We start from the raw sequence: 11,585 nt of genomic DNA on the forward strand, positions 1-11,585 counted from the left end.
AGGTCATTCCTTGCTTAGCAGCCTAAGTGGTCTTTACAATATTCATTTGATCATATCCTTTTCTTGATTCCTATAAAGTCCCAAATCCTTAATGGCTTATAGGAAACCCCTTGGCCTACCCTGCCAACTCCTCTGGCATCCTTTCTTGCCACTGGACTCCTAGGTATCGCCACTCCAACCATAGTGTATCTCTTTCAGTTCCTGAAACATTCATGCCACTTTCCATATCTGGGCCTTTGCATAAGCTGTCCCCCTGCCTCACATGTCCTTGCTCTTTTTCCATTCAGCTAATTTCTGCTCAGTATTCTTTCTCAGGGAAGCTTCCTTTACTTTCTAACATAGGTTATGTAATCTGCCACATTTTCCTACACACTCTGCACTTTTTCTCTTTGTTGAGTTTGGTTATTAATAATTATTTGTTTAATGTTTGTCTTCCCCACTAGAATGTATGTTCCATGAGGACATTAATATAACATTGTTCATGACTGTATGCCCCATGCCTTGCCAATGACCAACAAATAGTCAAGTCTCAATAAATGGTTGCTGACTGGGTGATTGAAAAACAGCTCTTTGTAGTTAAGGATTCAGTTTCAATGTGCAGCTGTAACCTAAACAAAAGTAGTCCCTGTAAGCCCTTTGACCTTATTTTCCATTTTACCAAGCTTTTTATGTATATACTATACTTCCCTCTTCCATCTTCCCAGTGATGTGTCATAAGTTGATGTATTTTTATTGGGTGAGGCCCAGGTAATCTCCCTGTTTATAACTCTGATCTTTCTGTGAGCAAACACACAAAGTGAACTTTGGTTTATCGCCTACCATAATGCAGCTGCTAATTACTGGCAAGCTGGCTTATTGTATGGTCCACGTGACGACTGGGGCATGACCAGAAAGGAGCGTGGGGAAGAGTGGACCGAGGGACCCAGCTAGAAGTTGTCCAGCTGGAGTTTCTGTGTCCCTAAAAGCCCAAAGTAAAACAAGTGAACACAAGGAGTATGATTCTGAGGTGAGCGAAGTCATGAAGACACCACTGTTGGGCTTGGCTGTGTGTTCACTTCTCCTCCTTCCAGGACTCATGTCCCAGACCTCCGTATTGAAACAGACATGCGAGAATGGCAGCTACGAGATGAGCGTCCTAATGATGAAGAACTCGGCCTTCCCAGAGTCGTCCCTGAAGATCTTGAAAGACACAGTGGATCAGGGAATGGAAATAGTGAAAAACCGTCTGAATAGTGATGGTAAGAATATAGAAACAGAGCCTTCCTCCTCCCTTTTACCACTTCTGGGGTCAAAGGGTTGCTAATTGAAGACCTAGCATTTTTTGCCTGATCACCCAACCTTCTCTAAGGGCCTGTCCCACACCCGCTGTCTATTTCAAGGGAGAGAGAAGGATTTGAGTCCTACCACAGTGAGTTTACTCATAATCCACCCTGCTCTGGGAATGGCCCCCATCAGGGAATACCAGGTGATCACAGCGGTGAAATGCCCCAGATGGCATTTCAATAAAAACCAGATCTATTGTTTAGTTTCAAAGAGGCATCATGTTTTCTCCTGCTGCTGCTCAGAGGCAAGATTTGGTCTGGACCTGAGATTTCACAGGTTACCAGTTGAGAAGCTGAATTAAGAGAGTGAAATTCATACCGATGCCAAATCTTTCTCTGGGATTTTTAATCCATCTGTTCACTCTTTACATCTCTGGTGGCTATTATTATAAAACATAGTCAATATGTTAAATTTGCAATCAAATTCAGTGTTGCAGTTCTTCACTATTATCTTTTAATTATTAAAGTAAACTTTATAACTTAGATAAAATATGTAGAATGAAGAAAAAAATATCATTCCTGATAATTTCTAGCCACCCGGCTGTTTCCAGTATCTTTTCACATGCTTCTCAGTTTCTTGTTTTTAAGAACACAGTTGGGATCACTATGCCACAGAAAAAAATTTATATCCTTCTGATTTCACTTTACATTATTTTACAAGTGACTTTCCTATAGCTGCATAATCTTCATCGCACCATGTGAACGGATATATAATATCCCTTGGAGTAGATGTTCTCCCAAATCATTTAATAATTATGTATTGTAGGATATGCTATTATTTTTAATGTCTCATGATTATTTAAAAATACTACACCAAACATTTTCATGTTTTTGTTTTTTTCTCATTCTTCGAGACTAGATTACCAAAAGGATCATTACTGAGTCAATGATAGTTCATGTATCTTAATGGTTAATTATGGTTTTGAGGAAGGCATCTCTAAATTTTCTCTATTTAAAATTCTGTGGTAATAACAACAGGTGTCATACATCACATAAGCGTAATAACTTTCTTTTGTGCAGTATACATTTTTTCAATTATGTCTGAGACTGAATTCAGATGTAAATAGACAGAAATAGGAGGTCATTTAATAAAATCTTCTTATTTACTGAGGTAGTATATAATAATGGAAAGAACATTTTGATTTAAAGTCTGAAGACCTGGATTCATGTCCCTACCTCAGAACTCTCTGTGGACATGGGTGAATGATTTTCCTTGGTCTCTCTGAGCCTTGGTTTCCTTGTTTATCGAATACCTATAAAGTGCTAGGTAAAATATATAATCTCTTTAATTACCCCAGCTCTGTAAGATTGACATTGTTGGCAGTGTTTTATAGTGGAGGTTTAATAACTTTGTTGAAGTTAATTAAACAGGTTGTCTGTTTCAAATGACATTCAAACTCATACAGTATCTGTCTGATTCAAAACAGTATATCATATTGCCACTGTAAGATCTTTATCCACCTTTAACCAAACTTTCTCATTAAAATAAGGCAGTGGAACATTATGGTTAGAAGTAGTGGTTTGGAATCAGACAGCTCTTGGTTCACATTCCAGCCTTTTAGCCAACCGTTTAGTGACCTTGAGGAAGTTTCTCAAGATTTCTGAGCTTCAGTAACCTCACCTATAAAATTACAATAGATAGCAGTTACCTCAGGTGGATATGGTGTGAATTAAATGAGGAGATTCAGATAAAGTATGGAATATAGTGATTGAAACATAGTAAGAACTCAATAAATGGCAATTGTTTTTATTGTTGTCACTGTTACTGTTGGTCTTGTTGAGGATGTTAATGTTATAGTTGTTGCTATGCTGTTGCTGCTTTTAGGAAAACAAGTTACCAGGCACATAAAATAAACAGTAAAATGTATTGGTAAGATCTTGATCTGTGAACTTATATAACCTGAATTTCAACTCCTGCTTTATCATTTACTAATTGAGTGAGTTATTTATTCTTTCGAAGTTTCACTCATCTCACTTGTAAAATAGAGTCATTAATGGTGAGGTTTGTTGAATGGAATAAATGAGTGGAAGATTTGGGGGAAGTGAAAGAATAAACAATGATACCCAAATTTTTGCACTTGATGCTTTTTGTTGGACGAATATTAATGCATAATGAATTTTAAAAGGGCAGATTGTGAGGGAAGGATAGGTTCATGTCCTAAACATTATTTATTATTTGGGAAAATTTATTAGTAGTAGTATTTGGGGAAAATTCCATGACAATACACTTAAGGGCTAAATTGTAGAAAATTAAGAGTTCAAATATTGTGGGTGATGTCCAAATGGAAGAGATCAATGTTTTTTCCTAGCACTTAGGAAACCTTTGTGGATTTTGAAGAATAGGTAGGATTTGGTGGAAAATGTGGAAAAATGAAATTCCTTTAAGTTTAGGACATCAGCTCCTCCTGGATGTATGTTCCATGGCTAAACACACCTGGTCCATACCCTCCACATTCTCTCATGTGTTGAGGAGGTCCCTTTCCTAGACTCCAGCGCTCAAGGCCAGATTTACTTTGATCCAACCCCATCCTCAAAGCCCTAGATAGGAGAGAGAGGGTTCTGAGATCACCCTATATGTTATGGCATTCCACCCATCCTCCCAGGACTGAGATATCATGGTAGGGTGGGAGTGCAGGCAGGCAGGACAGGGATGAGAAACAGCACTTAGAGTAACTGCTTACTTTAAAAGTTATACTCTGATTTGTCGTTCCATGGAATTCATTCCATTGCCTGAAAAATGTTCGGTATTTTCTTGAGAAATCATTTAGGATTGGGGAAGATAAAAGGCATATGAAACCAAAACAGTTCACATAACCATAAAATGTTGAGAGGCAGCAGCATACATACTACAGTATGTTCTACAGAAGTGGGTCTCAAACTTTTTGATCTCAAGACCTGTTTGTACTCTTAAAAATAATTGTGGGCTCTGAAGAGTTTGGCTTATGCAGTTACATTTATCAGAATTTACTGTATTGGAAATGAAAACTGAGAAATGTTTTAAATATTTGCTTATTGATTCATTTAAATAACAATTATAAACACTTCTCTGTTAACATAAAGTTTCTTTGTCAAGAAAACCTGTATTTCTCAACCCAAAGAATAAAAATAGGTGAGAAAAGTGGTATTGATTTACATTTTTGCAAATCTTTAATGTCAGGCTTAATAGAAAATGGCTGAATTCTCATATCGGCTTCTGCATTTATTTGTTGAAATAATACATATTATATAGCCTCTGGAAGACCCCACTATATGCTCATGAGAGAAGGAGAGTAGAAAAAAACAAAGAATGTCTTAACATAGTTATGAGAATAGTTTTGGCCTCCTGGACATCCTGAAAGAGTCTAAAGGTACCACTGGAGTTTATGGACCACACTTTGAGAACTGTTCTACAGCAAATCAGGTTCTAGAATCAGATTGCCCTAGGTTCAAAACCCAGCTCCATTCCAAGCAAGTTAATATACTTCTCTAGACCGCCATTTTCTCATTTTTAAATTAAGAAGATAAAATATTAACCTCATGGGAGTCAGGGGAGGATTAAGTGACATGATGCTTGCAAACATCCATAGCCCAATGCTAGTCATATAGTAATAGAGAGCATCCAGTTCTGTTCTATGACTAATGGATGAGAAACTGGGGCCCCAGAAGTGAAGTTGTTTGTCCATGATCACACACAATAGATGTTAGTTCCCCTTCTCCCAGACCCTGTGCAGGATTTATAACTGGGTTTTGCTGTGCCCTTCATGGGCTGCCTCGACTCTAGGATTTTAAAGTGAGTCTTCTTCAGTTTCCCTCATGGTGACAGGAGGTTGAAGGGGAGGCACTAACTTATACAGTAACAGTGGAAGTGTGGCTATGTTCCTGAAGCCCTGTTTTCATCATATGACTATACACTGGCCTCCACTTCACTTCCTGACTCCTCTTGCTGCTTTCTAAAATCTTCTCCATCCCAGTTTTCTACTACTTTCCACATGTACTCTCCATTGCTCTAGGTCCACTACAGCCTCACTCATACTAATCCCTTAGCTTCATATACCCTATATTCGCTCTATTGTTATGAGAATTGAATATGATAAAGGGTATAATGTACTATGGTTGGCACGTAGCTACACTCAAGCGTTAATTGCTATTCAACCTATCACTGACCCTACCTCTTCCATTAATTTTCTCTGACTGGTCTTATTCCATTGACCTCGCCTATTTGGCTAGTCTTACTGAACAAAGTGCTGCCATCTTTATTTATCAGAATAAGTGTTCTTGAATTTACCCCCCCCCAAAAAAAAAAGAAAAGAAAAAACAAAAAGTCAAGAGATAAAATATTCTCTGGTTGGTAGACACCTCTCTGAGGTGGCTATAGAAGTGCAAAGACTTTTCCATTTTCCAAAAGAACAGGTCTCTATCTTTAAAAATATTCTAATTTGGATGTTCAGAAGAACAATAACTTCTGTTGTTGACATCCTTTACTCTTTTGAAGAAATTAAAAATCACCACATTTGACAAACCTGGTTTTAATCCTATTTTACATGTGAGTGAACCAAGTGAGAACAATTTAAATGGCGTATGCAAGAGCACCTAGAAAATCACTTATGCCACCAGACTAGCAGCTGCAGTGTCCCGGCTTCCTGTATAAGGGCTTGGCAAAATCAAAGACTTCTCTGCTGAGGAATCAGACATTTGTCCTGAACATTTTTTATTGGAAGGAGAATAAAATCTAAGAGACAGAGCTTGGTCAAATGGTTCTGCACTCTCTCTGTTCCCTTCCAAAATGTGGTGCCTAGCAATACCCAATGATATTACCATCAGTGCTCTTGCCTTCATCTGAAGATAATCCATTATCCAAAGATCCTGGGTAGGAATGGGGTGGCACAGTTCGCTTTGGCTTTGAGGACAAACCACAGAGGTGCAAATGTGCACACTGGCAGCAAACAGAACCAGCACCTTGGGAACATGAAGGAACAAGTATCATAATGTCTGTGTCGCTGCTTTCCTATTACTCCTCAGGCCCGTAGAGGAGACTCGCTGAGTCTAAAGTTGTGAAAAGAGGATGAAGAGAACAAGAATGTTCTAAAATGGATTGTGAGATGGTTGCACAAATATACATATATTTACCAAAAATCATTGAGTTGTATACTTAAAGTGGGTGATTTTTAGGGAGGGGACAATTACACCTCAATAAACCTGTTCAGAGAGACAGACAGAGAGAGGAAAGAAGTGACCGGGAGTAATATAAGAACTCAGAGCTCAAATACTCCTAGGTCTGAAAATGGATATCCATTTTTCCTCAGGATCAATTGGCAGAAGGTAAATATCACGGCTGGCTGGTATGAACTACTGGAAAATAACACTAGTTTTCTCTTTTCCCTCATTTTTGGATAACAGGCATAAATGTGACTGTGGAAGCTAGATTTATCTATTCGGACAGTGAGTTTTATAAGACAAATGACTGTCGGAGTAGCACGTGTGAAGGCCTCGACATACTCAAGAAAATTTCAGTAAGTATCTGCCTTTGTAGATGGAGCTCACACCCTCTTGGCACAGGACCATCACCGTGTGAAACTTGGGTACCTGTCCGTGAGCTTCTCTCACGTCACCTCTAGCCACACAGCTGAGTGATTTGAAGACCGGGTACTCTAACTTTATCTCTATATATTTCCCAAGTGACAAGGGCCCTCCAGGAATCCAAGAGACTGGGGTGCACCTCAGCTATATACCACCCATACACTGTTAGTGGTATTTAGGGACATTACTTTGTTTAAAAAATTTTTACATTGAAATGTTGATAGTAACTGGTTTCCTTTGTGTCCCTTAAGAAATACCTGAAGTGCCCTGTTAAAAATATATTTGAAAGCTCTACACCAGAGATCTCTGTTTCATGTCATCAACATATATTTGGTCACAGATTAATTGCATAGGGCTGAATCAGAAACCTAATTTGAAGTAGTAACTGTAACGTCAAAGGGTAGAGATGGGAAGGGAGAGATTCTTGCACAGTCCCTCCTCCCAAGTGTCAGCCCCAACCAGAGCTTTATGGAGCTAGAGAGTGTTCCAAGTTCTCCACAGGCAAGTAGGTATACGAGACACCCCCTTTATGACAGAAAGCTAAGAAAAGGCTCTCCATGAAGCAGGGCACTGGTTGCAGAGCCATGGTTTCAAAACTTGAATCGATAACATCACACCAACCAGATAGGCCACGCCCATGTCAGGAAGAGCGGTTGATTACAGCAGTCAGTCTCAATCTTGGGAACTTGAGGAGTGAGCAAGGGCGGTTTAATAAATGCCACTTTACGATTCTAGGAGTGTGCACTTCTTCCTTGGATCTCTACAGAGGGATGTATGACCTGGTTCTCTAAAACCAAGGACGGGATGTTCCTTATCACGTTCCCCTTGAGAAATAGTAGAAATAAGCTCTGTTGGCACCCAACTGGTCATATAGCAATTTGCTCTCTTTAGCCCTGCTTTGTAGCTCTCCCTGGAACTGAAACTTGCCCACTCCCTCCAAAGCATCTCCAAAACTAGTTTCTCCCTACTCTGGCCTACAGATATTACTCATGTGCCCACTGCTACTCCTTATTCCACCACTGTGTATCCCCTCTTGAAAAAGAATTCCGGTTCACCTGCAGTTAGCTCACTTTCAATGGAGTACTTTCCCTGCACCCACTGCACCGCCTCTCCGTCAGACTTCTTTATCCCTTAGCAGCCCCTTGTCCAGCCCGAGGTACCATATGTTGCTCCTTTCTAACATCTTAATCGGCCCACTTTCTAACCTTCTGGGAGCCTTCCCTCTGCTCCTCCTTTTGCTTTGATTAATTTTTTTCAGTTTTAGGTATTAGTGTTTTTTTTCTTTTTTTTCCTTCTACAGACTGAAAAACTAATGGGCTGTGTCCTCATGGGGCCCTCGTGTACATATTCCACGTTCCAGATGTAGTAAGTAGTTTGTTTTGTTGCTGTTGTTTCAATGCCGCTGTGAACTGAAGTCAAGATGGGACATCAGTGTTTAAATGATTTATCAGACAACAGTCTAGTCAAGGCAATACAATCAGGGGTGTTAAGGCCCTCGTATTTTGTCACTAGTCCATAACTATCATTCCTCTATCCAGATAACTCTACCTTTTTCTCAGTGTAGGGGGAATGACAGTAACTGTTTAGATTTAATTACTAACACCTGAGCTTGAGCGGCAACATGGTATAGGTTAAAAAAAAAAAAGTCAGAGTCCTGGCAGGTAACAGGGAAGACAGTGACTTTGAATAATTTGAGAAGTTTAATCAAGGAAATACTCACAAAATACCGTTTCCCTGAAAATAAGACTGGGTCTTATATTATATATATATTAATGCTCCAAAAGATGCATTAGGGCTTATGTTCAGGAGATGTCATCCTGAAAAATCATGCTAGGGTTTATTTTCCAGTTAGGTCTTATTTTCAGGGAAACACGGTTTGAGCCGAGTATGGAAACACAAAAAAGGGCAGCTCCCTAGGGCATGAGCAGGGCTCTGTTCCAGCTCTCAGTCTGTAAGAGTAGAGAAAGTAGCAGGGTACTTATTTCATAGCGTTATTTGAGGATTATGTAAATAACATATTAAAGTACTTTGCACAGTGCCCTTATCCACTTAGAAAGAAGCTTCCAATATATTCTAGAATGAAAATATTTCTGTCAGAAACAACTATGCTGAAGGACCCCTTGAAATGGATTTCGGAGGGCAAACATTCGACCTCTGAAATTTCTTTTGCAAAGTCTGCTTCTCACACCTGACACCCGGCTGTCCAAACGGACTCTGATGCTCCGGCCTATAGCACACTGTAGACACACAGCACAGAAGCACTTTTTAAGCCCATCTTCCATACCAAAATGAGACAAATACAGAATCTTACTCTTCGTTGTACTCATTCCCAATTGTCGTCTTGCCCGACCACTTATTTTTTTTCAATCCTTTTTAAAAAATTTTTATTAAATGTGTCGGGTGACATTGGTTAGTGAAATTATATAGATTTCAAGTGTACATTTCTATAGTACATCATCTATATATTGCATTTTGTGTTCACCACCCAGAGTCAATTCTCCTTCCATCACCATATACTTGACCCCGTTTTCCCTCTTCTACCACCCCCTCTTTCTCCTTACCCTCTGGTAACTATTAAACTGTTGTCTGTGTCGATGAGTTTTTCTTTCTTTCTTTCTTTTTTGATCAATTTGCATATGTTGAACCATCTTTGTGCCCTTGGCATGAACCTCACTTGATTGTGATGTATAATCTTTTTAATGTATTGTTGTATTCGATTTGCTAGTATTTTGCTTAGGATTTTTACGTCTGCATTCATCAGAAATATTGATCTGTAGTTTTATTTTTTTTGTGTGTTATTCTTTTTCTTTCCAGTAGGCAGTGCTGGAGTGTTTTATTTTCTCTTGCCTCAGTCTCAGGGCACCAGCCCCATGGGAGGATGTGGTGGTTGATGGGGTTCTGAGCCCCTGAAATCTCACTGCAGCACCTGCAGCCAGAGGCGTAGGTGTACACCCCAGGAGCTTTGGGTGCCCCTGTCATCAGCCATGAAAGGTGGGGGCAGGGTGGGTTGAGAGAGGTGGCTAGTTTGTGGCTTTGTTCTCCTCCAAGGAATGGTGACTGCCAGACCACAGCTGCTTCACCCCTATAACTCCTTCCTTGTCACTGGGATCAGCCTCAGTGTGTGTCTGCTGCTCAGAAACTATCTCTCCCATTCTCAGGGCTGTAGATATTCTGCTCTTTAATCTAACACTGCTACCATTTTTTTCTGGAGCCCGCTGCTAACACTGGGAGGGTGTGGGAGGTGGCCAGACTCTGTGGCTTTGTCTTCTGCCGGACAATAGGGCTGTTAGACTGCAGTTGTTGTACTTCTGTATTTGGTCTTTGTCCCGAGGTCTCCGCCCCGATTGCTGGGTCAGCTGTATTATATGCTGATCCCTCATGCAGAATTGCTGAGGCCACAGAAGGTGCACCTATAGTCTCAATCCTCTCCTCTCCTGGGATCACAGTGAGCTCCAGGCTGCATCCCCCAGTCTCCATCTCTACACTTCTCCCTTCCCTCCTCCCCTGCTCACCCCAATTCACCTACCTTCAGATGTTTCAATGCATGGGTCTCTCAGATGTGTTTGTGTGTTGCATAGGGAATCCTTTGTTGAATTATAGCTGTTCAACTTGTTGTGACTTCAAGGGGAGACATCAAGGAGCATGCATGCCACCATGTTTCTGACGTCACTCCTGACCACTTATTGATACTACTATAGAGTGTGCCCAAAAAGAAAGGAGGCTTGAGGAAACCAATTCATTGTTCATGAGGACTTGCCATGTGCAAAGAAACACTTTAGTTTTGTTGGTATAGAGAGAATGAAGTAAAACATAGCCCCTGCCTGGTGAAATAAAGAAGGTGACAAGGACACTGGTGACCAATACAAGGCATAGTGAGATAGGTTCCATCAGGGAAGTACAAACAAGATGCTGTGGATGTACAGGAGGAAATGGTCAACTCCGGTCAGGTGAATTAAGCTTCAAGTGAAGAAAGACTTCGTGAAGTCAGTGGCATATAAATTGTGTGTTAAAGAATGGGTAATATTTTAATGGGTAGAGATGAGGGGATCAGCACATCAGTCAGGCAGAGGGAGACGTATGTGTAAAAGCAAAGCAGGGATGTGTAGAAAATGTGTGAGAGTCTGTATTAACTAGTATGCAAGCGAGGTGTTGGAGAATAATAGAGATAAAACTAGAAAAATTAAGTAGGGCTATATTTGGGAGGTCATGAAAGAGTCATATTTGATTAGATTATTAGTCGTGTATGATTTGTTGTATTTAATTAACCACTAAGTTTGAGCAGGGAAGTTCCATAAGAAGCAGCTCAACTTTGGGAAGGACAATTGACAACAGTGTGTAGGAAACGCAGGAGCACGTAAGGAGACACTGATGACAGGAAAGTCAGCAGGGGAGAAGGAGGGCCTGTTCAACAAGAAAGCAGCTGACATAACAAGGAGGATAACTTTTAAATATATTTAAAGGTGGAATCAATAGCATTTGATAATGACTGGATATTGGGGCAAGGGGTGGAAAGTAGTCAAAAAGTTTTTCAGATCTCAAAACACTAAAGGAAATGAAAAAATTAGACTAAGGAATAATTTTGAGAGATAAAAATACAAGATAAATTTAGCTGTGAACAAGAGAAGTTTGAGACGCAAGCAGGATACCCAGTGAAACATTTAGTGGAGCACTAAAGATGGAAGGGGTATTGCAGTCCTTCCTTTGCCA

At 40.1% G+C, this 11,585-nt stretch overlaps 1 protein-coding gene across 1 annotated transcript in view; it reads left to right on the plus strand.

Annotated features, from left to right (window-relative positions):
• Positions 1–850: 850 nt before the first annotated feature.
• The window catches only part of GUCY2C (guanylate cyclase 2C), a 69,551-nt gene continuing 58,816 nt past the window's right edge, over positions 851–11,585 (plus strand). Inside the window, exons 1-3 of the mRNA XM_074325985.1 lie at positions 851–1,238; positions 6,699–6,811; positions 8,179–8,243. Coding sequence (XP_074182086.1) covers positions 1,019–1,238; positions 6,699–6,811; positions 8,179–8,243 — 398 coding nt within the window. The 5' untranslated portion in view covers positions 851–1,018. The remainder of the gene's footprint in view (positions 1,239–6,698; positions 6,812–8,178; positions 8,244–11,585) is intronic.

This window comes from Rhinolophus sinicus, linkage group LG02, assembly GCF_036562045.2.
Source record: "Rhinolophus sinicus isolate RSC01 linkage group LG02, ASM3656204v1, whole genome shotgun sequence".
In the NCBI taxonomy this organism is placed as follows: Eukaryota; Metazoa; Chordata; class Mammalia; order Chiroptera; family Rhinolophidae; genus Rhinolophus; species Rhinolophus sinicus.